General features: G+C 32.2%; 1 protein-coding gene across 1 annotated transcript in view; it reads right to left on the bottom strand.

Moving 5' to 3' along the window:
• LOC128186545 (uncharacterized) overlaps nt 1-23,622 on the bottom strand; it is a 66,179-nt gene that overhangs the window by 42,038 nt on the left and 519 nt on the right. The window contains exons 2-19 of the mRNA XM_052856368.1: nt 13,667-13,748; nt 12,302-12,328; nt 5,616-7,118; nt 5,371-5,444; nt 5,067-5,125; nt 4,599-4,780; nt 4,416-4,512; nt 3,648-4,225; nt 3,413-3,486; nt 3,125-3,183; nt 2,648-2,829; nt 2,465-2,561; nt 1,832-2,274; nt 1,586-1,659; nt 1,289-1,347; nt 799-980; nt 616-712; nt 129-424 (exon numbers count right to left, since the gene is read on the bottom strand). Coding sequence (XP_052712328.1) covers nt 129-424; nt 616-712; nt 799-980; nt 1,289-1,347; nt 1,586-1,659; nt 1,832-2,274; nt 2,465-2,561; nt 2,648-2,829; nt 3,125-3,183; nt 3,413-3,486; nt 3,648-4,225; nt 4,416-4,512; nt 4,599-4,780; nt 5,067-5,125; nt 5,371-5,444; nt 5,616-7,118; nt 12,302-12,328; nt 13,667-13,745 — 4,162 coding nt within the window. The 5' untranslated portion in view covers nt 13,746-13,748. The remainder of the gene's footprint in view (nt 1-128; nt 425-615; nt 713-798; nt 981-1,288; nt 1,348-1,585; nt 1,660-1,831; nt 2,275-2,464; nt 2,562-2,647; nt 2,830-3,124; nt 3,184-3,412; nt 3,487-3,647; nt 4,226-4,415; nt 4,513-4,598; nt 4,781-5,066; nt 5,126-5,370; nt 5,445-5,615; nt 7,119-12,301; nt 12,329-13,666; nt 13,749-23,622) is intronic.

The raw sequence follows: 23,622 nt of genomic DNA on the forward strand, positions 1-23,622 counted from the left end.
TTAAACTAAATTAAGCATTTCATTAGAATGTGACAATAAGGAACATTTTGTTAAATGCATTTTATTCTTTTTACTTAATTTTTTGGATAACTTATTATTTCAAACGTGATGTTTTATGCATGTCGTACTTGTGTTTGGTGGTTTTGTTGTAGTGGTTGGTGGTTGTGTTGTTGAAGTGGATGGAGGGTCTGTTGTTGTAGTGGTTGGTGGCTCTGTTGTTGTAGTGGTTGGTGGCTCTGTTGAAGTAGTTGGTGGCTCTGTTGAAGTAGTTGGTGGCTCTGTTGAAGTGGTTGGTGGTTCTGTTGTTGTAGTTGTTGGTGTGTCTGTTGTAGTGGTTGGTGGCTCTGTTGTAGTTGTCGGTGGCTCTGTTGTAGTTGTAGTATATGTTACCGAGTTTGTCATATCTGTTGTGGTTGTTATATTCCTGAAAGTTTAGTTAGAATTGATAATATAAATATTAATTGCTAAATTTTGAACAACCTTGATTAATTATTACATATATTATGCACATCGTATTTGCGTTATTCATTTTAAATCAACGATCTTAGATCGCTATACACCATTGTTTTCACGTTTCAATTATTTTTTGATGAAGTTTGGTTTCTTTTTACTTACATGCATTGTGGGTCTTCCCCTACTGCCACACAAACTCCAAATGAACATTCATTGATACTGATGAATATGGCACAGATGTCAACAGAAGAGTTGAACGCTAAACAAAAATTCAAGGTTTAAGATTAATCTGATAATTTCATTCCGCAATAATGATTTTAAAAACAATTAAACATTGCTCCTTACTTGTGTTTTGTCCATTCCTGCTAGTAATTGTCAACTCCTCCACAGAGTAATTTTGGCCATTATAAGGGACTTTAACTACACCTGTCAGTAACTGTCGATAGATTTTTGCCAGGTCACGCTGTGCTTCTTCTTCCGATGATAACGCAACAATGACGTTGAAATCAGTAACAATACTTCCGTTTCTGACATAAAGATAATGATACCTAAAGCATTGATATCTTTCAAACTGTTATTTTAGTTTCATGCATGTTGAATGTAATTTCAATTCTAATGATAATTCTTGTTGGCAATTCTAGATTAAATGATCAATAAGTGGCAGCTTAGAGTTTAATAATTTTTGTAATTTGTAAGCAATACAGATTCATAAGAGGGATAAACATCAGTTACTACTTAATGTGAATCTTTGATTATTATTCTTAGAATTTGAGTTAAATGATATTGTAGGATTTCGTAGTGAATCACGCATTTTTATCAAAACTCTTATACTTACATTACATTAATTACGTCAACACGTAAAAATCCCGTGGTGCTACTGAATACCGTTGTAAACTACAACAAAATAAATGAATATTTATTAATTGAAAACAGAGAAGATTCGTAATTTTTTCAATATTAAACGTTATTTTTGGTGTCATAAGCCATTGTTTACAAATTGAAGCATATCCTTTATTGTTTGCTTCTGATTGAACAAAACTTCCCGATAAACATTATTTCAAAGGACTAAAAAATACAGGTAAATGCAGTTTTTTCTTTCATGATATAAGATAAATAAAAAAAAATGAAGTACCGCTGTCTCCATATCATCCTCGGGGGTTGTCGTAAAAGCATACACTGCATCGATTTTTACAATTGCTTTAAAACCTACAAGAAAACTCTGTGTTTTAAAAATCTAAAATTATTGTACATTTAAACTAAATTAAGCATTTCATTAGAATGTGACAATAAGGAACATTTTGTTAAATGCATTTCATTCTTTTTACTTAATTTTTTGATAACTTAGAATTTCAAACGTGATGTTTTATGCATGTCGTACTTGTATTAGTTGTTGGTTCTGTTGTAGTGGTTGGTGGTTCTGTTGTTGAAGAAGTTGGTCGTTCTGTTGTTGAAGTGGTTGGAGGTTCTGTTGTTGAAGTGGTTGGTGGCTCTGTTGTAGTTGTTGGTGGCTCTGTTGTAGTTGTTGGTGGCTCTGTTGTAGTGGTTGGTGGCTCTGTTGTAGTGGTTGGTGGCTCTGTTGTAGTGGTTGGTGGCTCTGATGTAGTTGTTGGTGGCTCTGTTGTAGTTGTTGGTGGCTCTGATGTAGTTGTTGGTGGCTCTGTTGTAGTTGTTGGTGGCTCTGTTGTAGTTGTTGGTGGCTCTGTTGTAGTTGTTGGTGGCTCTGTTGTAGTTGTTGGTGGCTCTGTCGTAGTTGTTGGTGGCTCTGTTGTAGTTGTAGTATATGTTACCGAGCTTGTCATATCTGTTGTGGTTGTTTCATTCCTGAAATTTAAGTTAGAATTGATAATATAAAATATTAATTGCCAAGTTTTGAACAACTTTGATTAATTATTACATATATTATGCACATCGTATTTTCGTTATGCATTTTAAATCAACGATCTTAGGTCGCTATACACCATTGCTTTCACGTTTCAATTATTTTTTTATGAAGTTTGTTTTTTTTACTTACATGCATTGTGGATCTTCCCCTACTGCCACACAAACTCCAAATGAACATTCGTTGATACTGATGAATATGGCACAGATGTCAACAGAAGAGTTGAACGCTAAACAAAAATTCAAGGTTAAAGATTAATCTGATAATTTCATTCCGCAATAATGATTTTAAAAACAATTAAACATTGCTCCTTACTTGTGTTTTGTCCATTCCTGCTAGTAATTGTCAACTCCTCCACAGAGTAATCTTGGCCGTTGTAATGGACTTTAACTACACCTGTCAGTAACTGTCGATAGATCTTTGCCAGGTCACGCTGTGCTTCTTCTTCCGATGATAACCCAACAGCGACGTTTAAATCAGTAACAATACTTCCGTTTCTGATATAAAGAAAATGTTATATAAAGCATTGATATCTTTCAAAAACTGTTGCTTTTGTTTCATGCATGTTAAATGTAATTTCAATTCTAATGATAATTTTTTTTGGTAGTTCTAGATTAAATGATTTTTAAGTGGCAGCTTAGAGTTTAATAATTATGTAAGCAATGCAGATTCATAATAGAGGTAAACATAAGTTAATAAATGTGAATATCTGCTTATCATTCCTGGATTTGAGATAAATGATATTGTAGGAATTTGTAGTGAATAACGCATTATTAAAACTATTAAACTTACATTACATTAATTACGTCAACACGTAAAAATCCCGTGGTGCTACTGAATACTGTTGTAAACTACAACGAAATGAATGAATATTTATAATTGAAAACAGAAAAGATTCGTATTTTTTTCAATATTAAACTTTATTTTTGGTGTCATAGACCACTGTCTACAGATTGTAGCAAATCCTTAATCGATTGAGCAAAACTTCCCAATAAACATTATTTCAAAGGACAAAAAATACAGAAAAATGCAGTTTTTCTTTAATGATATGATACATAAAAAATAAAAACTTTGAAGTACCGCTGTCTTCATATCAGCCTCGAGTGTTGTCGTATAATTATACACTGCATCGAGTTTTACAATTGCTTTAAAACCTACAAGAAAACATTGTATTTTGAAAATCTAAAATTATTGTGCATTTCATAAAAAACGCACCAATAAGAAAAATATTGTTAGATGCATATGATTTTATTTTTTATATTTAGTTTCTTAAATGACTTTCGTACATGTAGTGTTTTATATATGCATGTCGTACTTGTGTTTGGTGTTTCTGTTGTAGTGGTTGTTGGATCTGTTGTTGCAGTGGTTGAAGGGTCTGTTGTTGTTGATGAAAATATATCGCCTATTTCTGTTGTAGTGGTCGTTGTTACTGTTGTTGTAGTGGTTGGTTCTGTTGTTGTAGTGGTTGGTGGTTCTGTTGTTGATGTGGTTGGTGGTTCTGTTGTTGATGTGGTTGGTAGTTCTGTTGTTGAAGTAGTTGGTGGTTCTGTGGTTGAAGTGGTTGGAGGTTCTGAGGTTGAAGTCGTTGGTGGCTCTGTTGTTGAAGTTGTTGGTAGCTCTTTTGTTGTAGTGGTTGGTGGCTCTGTTGTAGTGGTTGTTGGCTCTGTTGTAGTGGTTGTTGGCTCTGTTGTAGTGGTTGGTGGCTCTGTTGTAGTGGTTTGTAGTTCTGTTGTTGAAGTGGTTGGTGGCTCTGTTGTAGTTGTTGGTGGCTCTGTTGTAGTTGTTGGTGGCTCTGTTGTAGTTGTTGGTGCCTCTGTTGTAGTTGTTGGTGGCTCTGTTGTAGTTGCAGTATATGTTACCGAGCTTGTCATATCTGTTGTGGTTGTTACATTCCTGAAATTTAAGTTAGAATTGATAATATAAAATATTAATTTCTAAGTTTTAAGCAACCTTGATTAATTATTACATATATTATGCACATCGTATTTTCGTTATGCATTTTAAATCAGCGAACTTAGATCGCTATACACCATTGCTTTCACGTTTCAATTATATTCTATGAAGTTTGTTTTTTTTTACTTACATGCATTGTGGATCTTCCCCTACTGCCAAACAAACTCCAAATGAACATTCGTTGATACTGATGAATATGGCACAAATGTCAACAGAAGAGTTGAACGCTAAACAAAAATTCAATGTTTAAGATTAATTTAATAATTTCATTGCGCAATAATGATTTAAAGAACTATTAAACATTGCTCCTTACATGTGTTTTGTCCATTCCTGCTAGTAATTGTCAACTCCTCCACAGAGTAATCTTGGCTGTTGAAATGGACTTTAACTTCGCCTGTCAGTAACTGTCGATAGATCTTTGCCAGGTCGCGCTGTGCTTCTTCTTCAGAGGATAACTCAACAACGACGTTGAAATCAGTAACAATACTTCCGTTTCTGACATAAAGATAATGATACATAAAGCATTGATATCTTTCAAACTGTTGTTTTTGTTTCATGCATGTTGAATGTAATTGCAATTCTAATGATAATTCTTTTTTGGCAATTTTAGATTAAATGATAAATAAGTGGCAGCTTAGAGTTTAAAAATTACTGTAAGCAATGCAGATTCATAAGAGGGGTAAACATAAGTTACTAAATGTGAATCTCTGCTTATCATTCCTGGATTTGAGATCACTGATATTGTATGATTTCGTAGTGATATCAAAACTTTCAAACTTACATTACATTAATTACGTCAATACGTAAAAATCCCGTGGTGCTATTGAATACTGTTCTAAACTACAACAAAATGAATGAATATTTATAAATTGAAAACAGAGAAGATTCTTAATTTTTTTCAATATAAAACGTTGTGGTCGGTGTCATAGACCATTGTCTACAAATTGTAGTACATTTTTAATCTTTTGCTACTGATTGAGCAAAACTTCCCAATAAACATAATTTCAAAGGACTAAAAATACAGGTAAATGCAGTTTTTTCCTTCATGATATAAGATACATAAAAAAATAAAAACATTGAAATACCGCTGTCTCCATATCAGCCTCGGGGGTTGTCGTAAAAGCATACACTGCATCGATTTTTACAATTGCTTTAAAACCTACAAGAAAACCCTGTGTTTTGAAAATCTAAAATTATTGTACATTAAACTAAATTAAGCACTTCATAAGAACGCACCAATAAGGAACATTTTGTTAAATGCATTTTATTCTTTCTACTTAATTTCTTTAATAACTTAGTTTTCAAACATGATGTTTTATGCATGTCGTACTTATGTTTAGTGGTTCTGTTGTAGTGGTTGGTGGTTCTGTTGTTGTAGTGGATGGAGGTTCTGTTGTTGAAGTGGTTGGTGGTTCTGTTGTTGAAGTGGTTGGTGGTTCTGTTGTTGAAGTAGTTGGTGGTTCTGTTGTTGAAGTGGTTGGTGGTTCTTTTGTTGAAGTGGTTGGAGGCTCTGTTGTTGAAGTGGTTGGTGGTTCTGTTGTTGATGTTGTTGGAGGTTCTGTTGTTGAAGTGGTTGGTGGTTCTGTTGTTGAAGTGGTTGGTGGTTCTGTTGTTGGAGTGGTTGGTGGTTCTGTTGTTGGAGTGGTTGGTGGTTCTGTTGTTGACGTGGATGGAGGTTCCGTTGTTGAAGTGGTTGGTGGTTCTGTTGTTGAAGTGGTTGGTGGTTCTGTTGTTGAAGTAGTTGGTGGATCTATTGTTGAAGTGGTTGGTGGTTCTGTTGTTGAAGTGGTTGGAGGCTCTGTTGTTGAAGTGATTGGTGGTTCTGTTGTTGAAGTGGTTGGAGGTTCTGTTGTTGAAGTGGTTGGCGGTTCTGTTGTTGAAGTAGTAGGTGGTTCTGTTGTTGAAGTGGTTGGTGGTTCTGTTGTTGAAGTGGTTGGTGTTTCTGTTGTTGAAGTGGTTGGTGGTTCTATTGTTGTAGTGACTGGTGGTTCTGTTGTTGAAGTGGTTGGAGGTTCTGTTGTAGTGGTTGGTGGTTCTGTTGTTGAAGTGGTTGGAGGTTCTGTTGTTGAAATAGTAGGTGGTTCTGTTGTTGAAGTAGTTGGTGGTTCTGTTGTTGTAGTGGTTGGTGGTTCTGTTGTTGAAGTGGTTTGAGGTTCTGTTGTTGGAATAGTAGTTGGTTCTGTTGTTGAAGTGGTTGGAGGTTCTGTTGTTGTAGTGATTGGTGGTTCTGTTGTTGAAGTAGTTGTTGGTCCTGTTGTTGAAGTGGTTGGTGGTTCTGTTGAAGTCGTTGTTGGCTCTGTTGTAGTAGATGTAGTTACAGATGTAGTTGTTGTTACTTCTGTTGATGTTAAGCAGTTACACACCGTTGTTGGGTCTGTTGTGGTGGTTGTTTGTTCTGATGAAGTACTTGTGGGTTCTGCTGTAGTAGATGAAGTTGTTAATTCTGTTGACGTTAAGCAGTGACATTCTGTTGGTACTGCAGTTGTTGTCGTGGATGGTGGCTCTGTTGTAGTTGTAGTTGGTTCTGTTGTAGTGGTTGTTGTCTCTGGTGTAGTGATTGTTGGTTCTGTTGTAGCTGTAGTAAGTTCTATTGTAGTGGTTGTTGACTCTGTAATAGTGGTAGTTGTGGTAGTAATTGTTGGTTCTGTTGTTGTAGTTGTTAACTCTATTGTAGTTGTAGTTGGATCTGTTGTAGTTGTATCTATTGTAGTGGTTGTTGGTTCTGTTGTAGTGGTTGTTGGTTCTGTTGTTGAAGTTGTTAAGTCTGTTGTTGTAGTTGTTTGTTCAGTTGTAGTTGTTGATTGTTCTGTATTTGTAGTAGGTGTACTTTCTACTGTAATAATATATTAAAACTTAATTGTTTTTCTATTTAGTTATTTAAAATCAAATTAATGTGTTCTACATGTATTTCCTTAAAAACATTTTAATCGGCCTTAGGTTTTGCAAGACGAATGAAATATTATCTGTTGATTACAACTAGTTTTCATTTCAGTTAGCTTTGGTTGTAGTAGATATTTCAAAAAATGTTACATTGCTTATTAAAAACAGAAATACTTTAGCAAAATTTTTCATCAGAGGGAGAGGATTTTATCTAAATAAAAAAAATCTTTTTATAGCTGATAAACTTTAGACAAGAAACTGTATACAATTCGCAATATTTTAATAATCATGAAATATTTATAATTGAAAACAAATCTTATGGTTTAAATAATGCATTAACACATAAAATTCTAGCCTGGTACATTGAATACTTTCTGACCATAGGATTTTTTCAAACTTATTGCTTATGTATTATATTATGCAGTTTGTTCTGTTGTTGTTGGGGTTGGTAGTTCTGTTGTTGTATGCAGTCTATAAATCATACTTCAAACACTGATACTCCAAGTACCTCACATATTGATAGACAGTAAAGTTTCAGAATCAATAGACTTTTTTTCAATGTAAAATAGGGCTAGCTCTTCACATTTGGGGTCCAAAGGACTCTTACGTCTTTCATCCATGGCTGTTTACTTTGGATTATTTTGTAATATGATAAAAAAGCAAAAATGTGCATCTTATAGTTATTTACCATGAATTATGATATTTTCTATGTATCACGTAATTAGGGGTTTTAAAGGGCTAGAATCATAGAACTTTGATCATTTATATATCAAACAGAAGAAATATTATGATAAACAATATAAATAAATAGAGAATGCCCAGATTGGTGTACATTACAACAAGCAGTCATTACAATTTAACAGTCCAGATAAGGAGATAAAGGGACTGTCCCATAAACATTCTTTCAAAAAATGTGACAGGTAGAACAAAAGTCTGATTGGCCGCATCGCTCACCTCAGCAACAATGTTTTTTAAGGGCGTTGAAAGGATATATGGCCCCTCGATAGATGAGCAAAAAATAAATATCCGAATTTTACACTTATTTTTGCAAATACTCAATCTTTGGCACCTGAACCTACATGGAATAATATTTTTACTAAAAATAAGAAGATTCTACGCAAGATGTATACCGAACCCAAAATTATAAATTGAATGACCCCCCCCCCTCCCTTTATTATCATTTACGTAATTAACTCAAATTTGGAATATAATTGTCCATAATTGTTGCAATTTAGTTTTTCTTTCATTTATGATTATTTAGGCTAAATTACGTTGAATTTGACACAGTAGTTCTTGAGAAGAATTTTTTTTAATTTGACCCCTTTGTTCAGTTTCAAGGTTTTCTTTGCTTTGAATAAAAAATGGCCATTTCAATTCTGCAATTTATTTTCACCTTTCTATAGGAATGCTTCGTGTCAAATTTCGTTGAAAATGGACAAGTGGTTTAGAGAAGAAGTTCAAAATGTGAAAGATTACAGACGGACGGACGGACAAAATGTGATCAGAAAAGCTCAATTGAACTTTCAGCTCAGGTGAGCAAAAAAAAATGACTGACCATTCAAATTACGGCCAAGAGGGGTCTATATTTTTTCATTTTTTTTTTTCATAATATTTTTAATTCACTATAGACGTTCTTTTGTTTTATAGTTATTTATTAAAATCAATAATTTTCTATGTTACGTAGAGAAGGGTTTTAAGGGCCTAGAAGTCTTAAACGTCTATCATTTAAATCTCAAAGAGGAAAACATGTGTTGATAAACATTACAAGGGTTGTAAGGAAATTATTGAGACAACACAAATACATGTATCTCTCTTTCCAAGCGGCGGACTTTAATTAAAATTGGCATGAACATTGAAGAAACATAATCAAATAAATGAACAAAGTAATACTACAAAAATATTAATAGCTGGTTTATGATAGTACATAAACAAGTCTGTGGTCGGGGTACCAGGCACAGGCACAAACTCGGAGTTTGAAAAAGTTAAACATCTTTTTATTAAGTGTTGTTAGACCTACAATTCTTGATAAGAGAAATTAAGTTATGTATGTTCATTCTGCTATTTATTGTGACTAACATTTGTGTACGTTTAACTAGTGTTCAAGTTGAAATACGAAGAGAGTACTTAAATATTAACCAAGCAATTGAAATCTGACTGAGACGGTTTATTAAATTTTGACGTCAAGGCGGCGCAGTGAATATACATAAAATTGGTGTGAACCTCGGAAGAAGACCTTTTTAGGCCAAGAAATTGCTTTAAAAACCTATTCGATGGGAAAGGGTCAAAATCTTCAATTAATCAGATTTGTTTCGGATTGTTTAACTAGAATTAAAACAAAGGGACTAAATATCAAGTACTTTTTCGCACAAACTGATTTTAACAACTCTAAGATATATTCAGAATAATTGTTTGAGAAGAATCACAGTAAGTTGACTTTCGAAAAGAAATAACTTGTTATTTTCACACAAAAATGAAGAATGGAAAATATATGAAACTGTTGCCATTTCAAAATAAAAATAAAAGATGTAAAATGACGAATAGTTCATGTTTTCCGTTCGTTTGTAAGGTGTTTATAACATAATATCAAGGTAAACGTTAAAATGACGTTGCGATGAGTTTGTGGTTGCGCCGGATCATTGGATGTAAACAAGTTTGTTAGTTTACCAGGAATGAACAAATGATATCATCAACTTCAAAAATGTTACGTTAATAAACCCTGGGTTATGTTCTGGTGAAATTTCAATGATTTATCTTTTTTCACAAGGGAGTAAGAGTAAATGTCTCAATAATTTCCGAACAACCCTCGTATAAAAGAGAATGAGGAATATTACACTATGCAACCATTAAACTTGCCCAGCGGAACAAATTCATCTCTACAATATTGATTACAACTACCATTAAAAGGAGAACAATAGACAAACATGCGCTGAGTATGTATTAAGCCAGTAAAAAAGTGGGATCCTCATTATCCTACGGAAATTTAGGAAAATGTAATGACCCCCCAACCTATGAAAAAGCCTTCGTTCTTTCTTAATATTAACTTTATAAATATTTACATAAAGTTGCAGTTAAGACATTGGCAATTCCTTCAATTGGAAGAAAAGTCCCTTTTCTTACATAATTATATTTTGTCGCAAGTTTTAAATTTCCTTACGTGCAGTCATCCTTTTCCAAAATAGTATAAAAGAAGGTACCCATTGCATGTACTTGCTATTTCTATACTTTTAATATTTATGATTCTTTGTGTACTGCAATTTACTCTTTCACATTGATTCTTTTAATTGTCTTTTTTTAATTTAAAAAAATGTCATTATGACTTCTAATATTCTTCAAGGAATCAAAAAATGGCACTCCGGGCCATAATTGTTAATTGTGCCCTAGATCCTAAACTATATTATCTAAAACGTTACAAGTATTTTTGCTTGCTTGTTTGTTCTTCTATGGAAACAAACAAAGAAGATGGGTAGATAAGGCGTGTAAAATACCCATACACGGTCGGACAAGCGACTGAAAAATTAAAGTATTAATAAATCTGATGGGGTTTTTTTTAAATCATTTAAAATAATTATATATATTTAACGAATCATTGATTTTTAACCCATAAATATGTTCAATACTTGGAATATATTGACTCAAACAGGCGTATACTATCAAAACCTGCAAACACTGTCATTTTTTAGAACTTCAAGGCATTTTATTTTACAGAGTGGGTGTGTGCTCAATATTTTTCTCGTAGTCTAATTAAGGTATATTGGAAAACAAACCGATTTCAACCAACAAAAACGTGGAAAGATGTCCCATTATACATTAAAAATATCATTTTGTATCCCAACAATTGAACGTTTTTAAAAAAAATACTACAAGTCCGGTAGTTCGTGGCCAAAGTCACACATTATATTTAAAACTCCCACCTTGTTGTGTCTGAAATGGCTCAGTGGTTAAAGTACCTGACATAAGATAACCTTATATATCTGTGGTTTTTATGTTACGGGTTCGATACCACTAATATTTCAGACAATTTTTTCTTATTTTTTGTTAAATATATTAAAACCTGACTATAGTTAGAAATGTTGCTTTTGCAAACTTGTATTATAATATATTTGAATAGATGTAATTGGGGAAAAATAAATTCAAAATTGTTTTTCACACTAAACCGAATGGGCATTTGCGCCATCTTATTCCCCCATCTTCTTTACAATGCTGCCTAACATGCGTTAAAAAGTTTTACCATGATGGTAATTGTATCATATCTTCTATGATTTAAGTTTCAGAAAAAGTAAACCCTCGACTTGGAAACCTAATACATGTATCAGAACCCCTGACTCTAGGACCATGTATTTCACTCTCTTGATAGAGTTATATTTGCTCATCAAGAACATGCACTGAAATAAAGTTTGTCTGTTAGATGTCTGGTTGTTAAGAAGAAGACTGTTGAAAATGTATTACATATTAACTATATGACCAATATAAACCAGCTCTAATACAAAAGCTCCTGACCCCGGGACCATGAATTGGGCAATTTGGGTAGAAGCTTCCTTGTTTATCGTGAGTTTGTCTTTAATTTGTCTGCTGAACGTTTATTGACTATATAACCCTTAAAGCACCTTGCTAACACCACTGGCATTAACTAAAGCGTGGACATAAATTTCACAATTTTTTAGAGGCTCATTAAAACCATGTGCTTAGTTTGTCTGCTGAATATCCAATTGTAGAGAAGAAAAAATTGTTAAAAAAATAATACATCTTGACTATGACCATTAGAGCCCTGCCCTGAAGTTTCTAAGTTGATATTTCCAATTTTAGTTTAGAAGATATGTTAAAATTGCACCTTTTTGCTGGGTTTTTTAAAAGTGACTCGGGTGACCTAAACAAAAAATCTGTACTGATGTATGTTGATCTGGGGGAGGGTTTCTTTAATTGTAATTGAAAGGTAATTATATCTTTTACTGCATGTACAAAAAATTAAATTCTAATTCAAAAAAATAGCTGAACCACCTTATATATAGGACCTATATATATATATATATATATATATATATATATATATATATATATATATATATATATATATATATATATATACACCATAAAGGTTATCTTTTTGTCTATCTATCAGATAAAATTCAAAAGACTTACCTGTTGTTGATGTTGCTTCCGTCGTACCTGAAAATATTGAGAGTTTGAATGAAAAGTCCAAAGGTTAAATGTATAATGCGTTTATCTAGTTGCCACGTTTTTCTATCGTCTGAATCTCTACCAACTTTGAAATTGGAATGTATCATTTGCTAGATCACAAGACAGTGTGCTTGATGAATAAATTAGTATACAAAACTATTCTTTTATTGCTAGATGAAGTTATATTGGATTTTACATGAATAAGAATCAAATTTTATAAATATACTTCTAAATATACATATTATGATATCAGTGTTACAAAATGAATTATTATTCAATTATATTTTTGGTGGATATTATACGTTGTATTGTATGATTTCCTTTAATTGCTTTCTAAAATTGACATTTTATATTAAATGCATAAAAAACGACAATCCTCTAATAACATGACTATGTTATTAATATTGCATCACTTGACTTGTTATAGGACAAATTCTCGTAGAAGAAGATTTCTAAAGATTTTCTTAATATATTCCTATGTAAAACTTCATCTCCCATTGTGGCTCAACCATATTCTCGAGGATCATGGTTTGAACAAACTTGAATCTACACTACCCAATTGCATGCAAGGATGCCTCCACACAAGTGTTAGCTTTTCTCGTTAAATGGTTTTTGAGGAGAAGAATTTTGAAAAATACCAACAAATTTTCAATTATTCTAATATATCTCTTCTTTTAATAGGATGTGGCCCTTCATTTGAACAAACTAGAATCCCCTTTAACCAATGATGCTTTCCAACAATTTTAGTTGAAATCGGCCCAGTAGTTCTGAAGATGATGATTAGATGATGAAAATTGGAAATGTTCTAAAATCGAAACGCTAAAGCCACCTTGTTTAACTTGACAGTTCTTTTTCCACAACGCTCTTATTGTTTATATTGCATATACATTTATCTCCTGTTTCTGTAGCATTATATATACATGTATATCGATGTCCCTGGAACACCATTCAAGTATGAAAGATAAAAAAAAAATCAAGAGATCTTACTAGTCTTTTGATTTTTAGGCGAAATGATCATGTTAAGATGTAAAATAACATTTCAGAAAAAGTACACAAACTATTGTGTTATTTAGTAATTTGATAAAAATGCCTGCAACAATAATCTCACTTTTCTTAACGATAGCACTGATCCTTATAGTTCAACTGAAATAAATGTTAAGTAGGAATGGAAAAACTTTTTCGTGCTCCAATCGATTGATAGTAAGAAGCAAAAAAAATGTCATAAAAATTTCCTCATCTTATTTCGGATTCAAACAAAACAATTAAATGCAAAATAGATATTTTCAGCGATGATATATATATATACTAAACGTATACTGTACTTACTTCCGAGACAGCCATTATTGGAAAGGACTAGAGCAATCAGTGTCAGGACAGTGCAGGGTAGTGCTCCTCCAATCTTCATTGTCTGAGAATGGTGAGAGATAGAGAAAAAAAATAATCAATTAATCATTCATTCATTCCTTGTGAAATTCCAGCTCATAAGAGAAAATGAACTTATTGATATTTCCGCGCGTCTTAGCACTATCACATACCAAGTGCTTTGATCATGAATAATATCATTCCTCTTATGTATTGTTGTTTATTTTGCAACCCATTTTTATGAGCATCTCCATATTTTTGTGTTTTATTTCTAAATCGCTTTTAAAAGCAGACGTGCGTTTACTTATAAAAAGGTTGAAAGACTTTTTTTGTTTGGTTATTAAATGTTGACGTTCTTTCAAGTATATCCAAGGTGCTCACAACAAAATGACATTCGTATCATTATGCTATCTCTGATCCTCTATAATATGATTGTGCTAGTTATCTATTCAGCTCGCCTTTTGAGGTGTTTTGACATTCTTTGAAATGATTCAAGATTTTGACAATTATTGTCATATTCATTTCCTTTTTAAGAGAAAATTTCACCTGGCAATAACCCTGTTTTATCACGTCGTTAAATTCATATTATACATGTATGCTATAATTACGTTTTTAGATCTTGGCAAAAAGTACATTATTTAAATTTGAATTGAATTTTTATTCATGTATGCAAAACACCTTCCTTTTAATTAAGGAAGCAATTAATAGATCAATCGATTCATTTTACTTCCGCTTTCCTATTTTGTGCTTTTGTTGAATTAAAACAAGCATTTAATACCGTCTGAAGAAATGGTCTAAGGTATAAACTACTAGATAATGGAATGGGAGAAAATGTAATGCCCCTATACGAAAAATGAAGAAAATAAATCTAAGATATTTATTAAAAAATAGAAAGGTGTGCGCCAAGGAGAAAATTTATCTCCTTTTTTATCATTTTCTATTTTTATTAACGACATAGAAGATTTTCTATTTGATTTAATATTGTTGGGTTACATGTACAAAGTACAATGTATTAGCTCTTCCATTGAAGATGAGTTGATATTATACTTGAAACTTTGCCTGTAATTCTAGGCGGACGATACGGATATAGAGACTGAGACCGCTGATGATCTTCAGAAAGCACTAGATACATCTCATGTGTATTGTTTACGATGGAAACTAAATGTCAATCTAGAAAAAATAAAGATATTATATTTTTTCAAAAGGCTCTAAACCTAAAAATATTTTTTATCATAATAATAACGTTGTTGAAATAGTGATTAAATTCAAACATTTGCATGGGTACTGTATTTTCCAGAAGTGAATCTTTTTGTAAAGCCAAAAAGCACTTGGTCGAGCAAGCACAGATATTTATCTTAAGTTTGATCTGTTGACCAAGGGTTTCTGATCCGCATCTCTTCTCACGAAGCGGTGTAGAACAGAGACCCTTGGCTAGCGAAGAGGTATGGTTGTGAAATTACGAGAATATAGATATTATTGAAAAAAATCCATTTGAAATTTTTAGAATATGTTCTATATTTGAAAAGTAGTACGCCATCTTATATGATCTATGGTGAATCAGGTCGTTATCCTTTATATATGTCACTGTATGTTATCAAATGAGTTCTTTTTGGACAAAAATGATCCAGGGTCAAGACAATAAGATTGTGTTTACTGTTTTCAAATATTTACTAAAACAATATATGTAAATATATAAGATTACAGGACCAGTTTATTCAGAAATGGTAAAATGATATAGATAATTTATCCAAGGTTCAAATACCGGTATATAAAATTCATCAACAAAATTTGAAAAATACTTATGCATTCTTGCTAAAACAAATTGGAAACCACTTATCAAATTCAGAACATCAAATCACTGTTTATCGATTGAAACCGGTAGATGGTATAGAATTCCTGTAAATGATAGAAGTTGCACACTCTGTTATAGTGGTAAATCAGCGGACGAATTTCATTTCATTCTCGATTGCAAATCCTTCTCAACTTTACGTAGCGGAGGTTGACAATGGTTTTCGAGGGGTGTCAATTTCAACTGTTATCCTCCCAAACAGGTACTTTTTATTTTATTATACTGAATTTCTTAATTTTAGAGAAATTTTTACTGCTTTTGTATAGAAATTACGTGAATTCTACGGCGAACCGTACGCGCATATTTTACGCGCATGTAACAATTCGTTGTGTTACCCGTTGCCAAGCTGAGGGTTATAGAACGGATTATCAACTGCGACTTAACCAATCAGATTTCAGTATTTAGCATCAAAGTGTAATAAAACTACATGTACCAAGTCATATTTTCCTATTCTGTGACATTATTTATGTATGATGTGTGATTTTTTTTATCATATTCCTAACAAAGGGTTGATATCAGCTTCATCTGCATACACGAAAAGACACATTAAAGATTAATTTAACTAAACGTAAAATGTTGCATAACTTCAGTGAATCGCGACATATTATATATTCCTTTTTATCCCATCTTAAAATGTATACATGCATGCGAATAAACGCAAGAGTGACTTTTAAACTGGATACTGGGTGGAGACATTTATACCAATTCATACACTTTTTTCGACTGGTTGGCTGGGTTTTTAGTACGTTTTGATTCAGTTTATCATGGTCAATTGAATTGATGATTTTGACACAATCAGAAAATTATACCAATTTCTTACGCATTTTAAACATTCATCTCTCATATGAATCAGCATTTCTGCATAATTGACAGGGTGGGGCGACAAAAGATAGTGTGTCAATAGAATATGTTTACATTTCGAAAAATAAAAAATCTGAAAAAAATATATTATTCCAGAAGTAGGCGTTTCGGTGTTAAAAAGGGGGCTTTCGAAATACGTGAGGTTACGTGATTTTTACATCCGTTTAAAAATAACCGGGCAATAGTATTGGCTACAGGACGACGAATCGCTGATGTCACTATAAATAGATAAAATGAAGAAAAAAACCCAAAAACAACCAGCGTCAAAGATATAAAGTGTATAACATTCGGCTTTAAACATTATCACTTATTTAAACATTATATTATTTTTTTTAAATATTTTTTTTTTCTGTTATTTTTTGTAAAAGAATAAATGTTATAAGGAGTCTCACATTATTTTATATTTCGGGCATAAACATTTTATGCGATTGGCATCTAGTATACATGTAGCTGAACCACTCATGAAAGCGTGTTTTGTATTTTTGGGGTTTGTTGTTTATTTTGGGTTTTCTGTTAGTTATCTTTATTTGCTGCATAGCGACGAAATGAGGCAGTATATACGTACATGTATATGTACATGTACATGTACACCGACGGTTACTTTCAAGTGGGACTCCTCGCGTAAGAATGTTAACTTGTCCAATTAGTCATTACAAAATTGCAAAACATTCAATAAAAGGCATCTCAACTATGTATCTATGCATCACCCCTTAATTGTTAATGCATTTATAGTTTATAGACCCTATGTAATACGCTGCATTTTAACACTTTACAATCTTAAAGTTGATTTTTTACAAGCCTTAGGACGTTGAGTGACACATTACATATAAGCCTGAAATTCCATGAAACGTAAACAAAAGGCGCACCATCAACCTACATGTAACGTCTCTTACCTGCACCTCATTACACATAAGATTGAATGGATCAAAAAAAGCAAAAATTAGAAGAGCTATTAATGGGTTTTTTTAATTGATTCAGTTTTAAATAACATTGTATTAAAATGATGATTCTCAATTTACAAAATTAGGCTGTTTAAAATTAATTCTACGTTTAACGTAACATGAAAATTTAAAACCTACGAGGGAGGGAGGAAAAAAATAAACAAACAAAAATTTCAAACAGGTGTGTATTTATTGAAAGTCACCCATTCAGTTATCAATACATCATCACTGTCATATAATATATATGGTAAGATTCAGTCCATGTTAATTTTTGCATTTTCAAAGCATATAGTTTTGTGTAATTTATGTTTATATCCTTTCTGTGGGTACATCATGTATACTGGACGAGAAGTGGAGTGACTTGCAAGCACATCAAGTGGTACATCCAGTGGATTTACATCAACATAGCAACCAAAGGGAAAACTTTTTCTTTTCAGGGAAAATGTTGCACAACACATGTGATTCACAGATTATCTACAATCAAAATAATGATATCATTTCATACATTTTCACAATGACACATTTTAAAATTTAACTTATCAGAGTTGTGTTGTAAGATTCACTGTACCTACTTCTAAGAACTCAAGACAGGGTTCTTGAAATAACTTCCACCCTACAAGTGTATTCCACTTCTCTCCATTCTTCCACTTTAGTTGGGCCTCCTGTTAGTTTCTTCCTATTATAAATTGTGAAAGAATGAATTATTTTTCCTGAACATGTTATTAAAAATGTAGATACATTTCAAATGAAAGGGATTTGCAGTCATTATCGTGTCAAAACTCTTATCTCAATCAGTATATTATGCTGACTTAATGCATTGCTTCACTTCAAGGTATATACATCCACAATTATTATATATTTAAAACCAAATATTGGTAGTTCGAACACTGAAATCTTTGTATGATTTTATTGGGTCATTCACCTTTGAAATTAAACAAAAATTAAAAAGGAAAAAATTTATCACATCTTGGAGCTAATATTGAAGTCTATGGAGAAAGGTATAATTTTTTAAACTCTTTTTATATCTTTTCAGTAAAGCGGTGGTAAGAAATTGCTTAAGCTTTCCCCTTCTTAAAAAAATGCAAAAATAACTTAACCGTACACCTTCTGAGTTTTTGTTAAATAAGATGGGTAGTCATTTCACCTGTTGATGGATCACTTATAAATAAATATATACAACAAACCTCGTTTTTGCCTTTTTGGGCGGAAGTTGGTTCAGCATGGTTCAGGCTCTGTGACTTGACAACCGACATTAAACAATCTCGAATAAGATTTTTACTGCCAACTTCGATCATGTGTTTGTCTGATCCATTATTGTTGGTTTGTTTACTTTGATAGTGGCGTAGACTCTCATGTTCTTCGTATTGTGAAAACTGAATACCTCAATGCTGTCTTTGAGCATGTTTTTCTCTCATACAGGATGTAGAATTCAGTCGCTAAATGAAAACCCAAACCGGAACGACTTTTTTAAATCCGGATTTGTTTGTTTTTTCAAAACGACGATTTCGCCAAAACCTACGCGCGCGGGTTACGTTAAACGTAGAATTAATTTTAAACAGCCTTAGCATTTTAAAATTATCAAATATACAATTACTCGCAGCTTTTTTTTTGTTGAGATGTATTTTTACGTGTTCAATAGTTTAGAGGAAATTCGAATAAATTCTTGTTCTCTGTAGAGTTATAATGCAGACGATAGACATCATCTCAGGGTACAATTTGATATTAAATTTTGCAACTTTTCAACTTGATTTAGAACATAACCCACTTTTTCATCAAATCAGCAGTCGTTTACTATTCTATTAAGTGATGCTCGTCAGTCTTGTTTCATCAAAATAAATACAAGAGATCGGCTGTCAGAACTTTCAGTACTTTCATTAGACCATGTTGTAAGTTCCTCGTTAACACATTATGAAGTTCACAAGAAAAAAAATCTGATAATACAATGTACTAAACTAAGTATTAGATTCAAATGCTTTTTCAAACAATCCATGCCAAATACGTAATATAGTTGATTTTTTTTTTAATATTCTGTGGTTGGGGGTGCGTTTGTTTTTGGGGTTTTTTTTTTGGGGGGGGGAGTTGGGGGGTTGTTGCTGGGGTTTTTTCTCAGGGCACCCACAATAAAATTTGACATAGTCTAGTGATTGATAGGTACACATCTTGTAGACATCTAAGGTAAAGAAAAGGAGTAAAATTCGATAGCATCGAGAGAGCCATAGACTTAAACCAAGACTAACATGCAAACCTACTCCATGCAGCCTGAAAAATTCGAGAATAAAGTTAAAAGATCGACCATTCACGTTCTTCAATATGCATTTACACTTGAAAATGGTACATAAATATTTAGAGACTCTTTTCTTCTCCACATAGATATATTAGATAATATCATCATAAAATTGATGTTGTTCAATTACAACTTCAATAACAACATCAAATTGCAACTTAAACTGATCAACCTTTACAAAAAAATAAACTTTGTATATGAAATCACATTATAATTGGGCATGGTTGATTGCTTATTCTATGAGGATCTAAACATCACCAGCATGACATTAAAGCCTGACGAGACATAAATGTACAAGTATTACTAAATGATACTTAATATTTTTCACTGATTAGAACAGCCTAATAGGTTTGTTTATAACTTATTTAAAAATAACCATTTTCACAAAAAATTGTGGCTATTTCTTTTTTACCTGATTAAGTCTACATTCATGTACTTATTTCATGTTCCTGTGTCAAGATGCCGGTAAAACATTTCAAAATTTGGACATATTTCGTGCGTAGACACATATAACCGTCTGGGATATCGTGCTAATTACTACCACGTAACCTGATACACGTTTTAAAGGATCAGATATTTAGTTGTTGACGTTATATTTGCTAAATGAGTTCCCATTGGTTGAAATACAGTACAGTTACCAGACAAGAAATTCAGGCTTTATGCCTTCAGTTGCTTTGTTTTGTTTTGTTTTTGGGTTTTTTTCTTCATTCAAGCTCGCAAGGTGTTGGAGCATGCAAGATTATTAAATGTGATTATAATATGACAACATATATTACAAATGGACCTCTACTTTATTGAGCTTTATTTAGCTTAAACTCTTTAATTTGAATGATGTCCGTAATTAAAAAATTAGACAACATTAAATGATTTATATATTAATATTTTAAAGCTAATTCATACAAAATCACCGATTGCAGACTATTTTACTGTAAAATTTTAAAATTGTTACAGAGAGAAATTAAGATTTATCTACCCTAAATCTTTTTAAGGCTTTTTACAGTAGCGTCAAAAACTTTAAATAAAAAAATCAAAATATTGCCAGATCTTTTAGCTGCATAGCGATAGTCTTCACCTAACGAAGTATATTTTCTACTTTCTTGTATGAGAATTAAACACTTTAGAGGAAGCGAAAATAAATATGTATTCAGACAAATGTTGAACTTCTTGCATGCTTTCTCGAAGACTGTTTGAGACTCTTGTAGCCATCAGACCTACATGTATGTATACAGTTCATGAATTTTGATTTTTTTGTATTTTCACTTTTTTTAGGAGGGGGGGGGGTGGGCTTACGTGAATACAATGTCTCAAAAGTTGTTGGGCGATTTTCTACGTGAGTACTGTACAATTATAACCAAAAAGTCGGCTCTTCTAAAGAATTGATCATTTAATCCAAATGACTCCAATGAATTAATCAACCTGTTACAAGAGCACGTATCTATTAAACTGTGTTGTAAGTTTTTTTTATTTATCCACACATAAGTGTATAAAAGTCTATACAAGTCGTAGTTGTCATTGATTAGCGCTACAAAATGCAACATGTGGGGGCTTTTTTTCTTTATCATATATTTATATGCATTGTACGAAAGCCGAATAGGGCCACATAAAAAAATATTTTTATCTCGTAATTACGAGAAAAGATCTCGTTATTACGAGTTAATTATCTCGTTATTACGAGAAAAGATCTCGTTATTACGAGTTAGTTATCTCGTTATTACGAGAAAAGATCTCGTTATTACGAGTTAGTTATCTCGTTATTACTAGAAAAGATCTCGTAATTACGAGAAAAGATCTCGTTATTACGAGATAATTTTCTCGTTATTACGAGAAAAGATCTCGTTATTACGAGATAATATTCTCGTTATTACGAGTTAATTTTCTCGTTATTACGAGAAAAGATCTCGTTATTACGAGAAAAGATCTATATAAAATGGTGCGTTTCTGAAAAAGAATTCGACTGGATCACACTTTAAGTCTATCTTTTTCATTCCAGAAACGTTGATTCAATTTTGATCAATATTTAAGAATAACAACGATCATTATTCATTAATTTCTACATATCAAAATGATTGGATTTGACATTTTGTCTGGTATTTATAAAAGGAAAGAACTTTATGTAATTTTTCTATTCAACTTATATATATTATAATCCCACTCCGAAGTAAATACCAGGTAGTCCTATAGTCGTAAAAACACAGTTTTATTAGTTACAGATCACTTTAATGACTATATAGTTTCAGTCATGGATATGGATACACAGGATTTACCCGAATTTGTGTTTTATATGTTCATACACAACCTACATGTATATTGAAAATAATTGATTTTATATAAACATTTTTGAGTCTGAAAAAAATAACACGTATCCTTCTTAATTATTGACATATAGTTCAATGAATTTTTTAATCAATTTGCTTTGCTAATTCTTCTAAAATTTCTTTAAAACTGCTTGGTCCGATTTTATATCAAATTATGCGTTTTAAACGATGATCACATGTGCTAAGTAAGTGTATATTAATAGACATTTCAGTAGTTCATACACTTTATATAAAAAGAATAGAATAATGAAACGCGCCATTTCAAAAATAGATCTTTTCTCGTAATTACGAGATAATTAACTCGTAATAACGAGATCTTTTCTCGTAATAACGAGATCTTTTCTCGTAATTACGAGATCTTTTCTCGTAATTACGAGATAATTAACTCATTATAACGCGATCTTTTCTCGTAATTACGAGATCTTTTCTCGTAATTACGAGATAATTAACTCGTATTAACTCGTAATAACGAGATAATTAACTCGTTATAACGAGATCTTTTCTCGTAATTACGAGATCTTTTCTCATAATAACGAGATAAATAACTCGTAATAACGAGATCTTTTCTCGTAATTACGAGATCTTTTCTCGTAATAACGAGATAATTAACTCGTAATAACTAGATCTTTTCTCGTAATTACGAGATAAAAATATTTTTATAAGTGGCCCTATTCGTCTTTCGTAGCATTGACTATTGTCATTATAAAGATAATAGAAGGCGTACCTAGGTAGATGCAATCTGATTCAGACCAAATTTATAGAACGCGTACTGTAAAGGGGGCCCTTCATAGTTTTTAACAAAAATTTAACCGATCGGTTCTAAACTGATAGAAATCGCTGTACGCTTTGCAATGCGAATTCATGCTGATAAGAAGAATTAAGGATCATAGGCTTCATAGCCCACCAATATTACGATCTTTAAGTTTTCAAACGGTTGTAAAATGTCGATCTGCATACCAGTAATAATAAACAGCGATTATAAACGGTGTCCCAACTAGTTGCCCAATGTTGGGTAGTCGAAAAGTTGTTAAATGTTGTTATTGCACTCGCGCAATGCAATAAACACCTATCTTGAACAAATATCGATATTCTTTTCAAAAGTTTTACAGTCTCTGTGTGCGACTTTGTACACATGCAGAATTCAGCTAGGGGATTGGGACAAATTCGTGTCTGCACGTGAAACCAAAGTAACAAAGGTTCAACGAATGTTTCTTCTTAATATTTGACTTTTAAATCGTGAAAATACGAGTTGTCGAACTTGAGTCACGATTTTTTAATTCCTTCGAAATGAATTGAAAATTAATCAAATTCGATTAAATACTTTTTGGTCACACTTTCTCAAGATTTTCGATGCCAGGAATGTTTGATTTTAGAAGGAACTTTTTTTTTAACTCGGTATAACCCAATAAAAGTAAGATATTTGTTTAAAAATGTGTATATTTATTTAAATTCTACTTTTCATGCATTACATGTATAAAGTTAAACATGGGGGGTGGGGGGGTAGATTTATTCATTTACTGCAAACTTTAACCATTAGTTTTTCTCATGAAACCTTGATTCGAACTCCCTTTTTCCAGGTGTTATTTTTTTTTAAATATAAAGTTCTACAATTCATTTTCATGAAAAATAACTGCCTTTACTTTTTGGTATATATATTACTTGATAAAGTA

This window comes from Crassostrea angulata, chromosome 1, assembly GCF_025612915.1.
Source record: "Crassostrea angulata isolate pt1a10 chromosome 1, ASM2561291v2, whole genome shotgun sequence".
NCBI classification, from domain to species: Eukaryota; Metazoa; Mollusca; class Bivalvia; order Ostreida; family Ostreidae; genus Magallana; species Magallana angulata.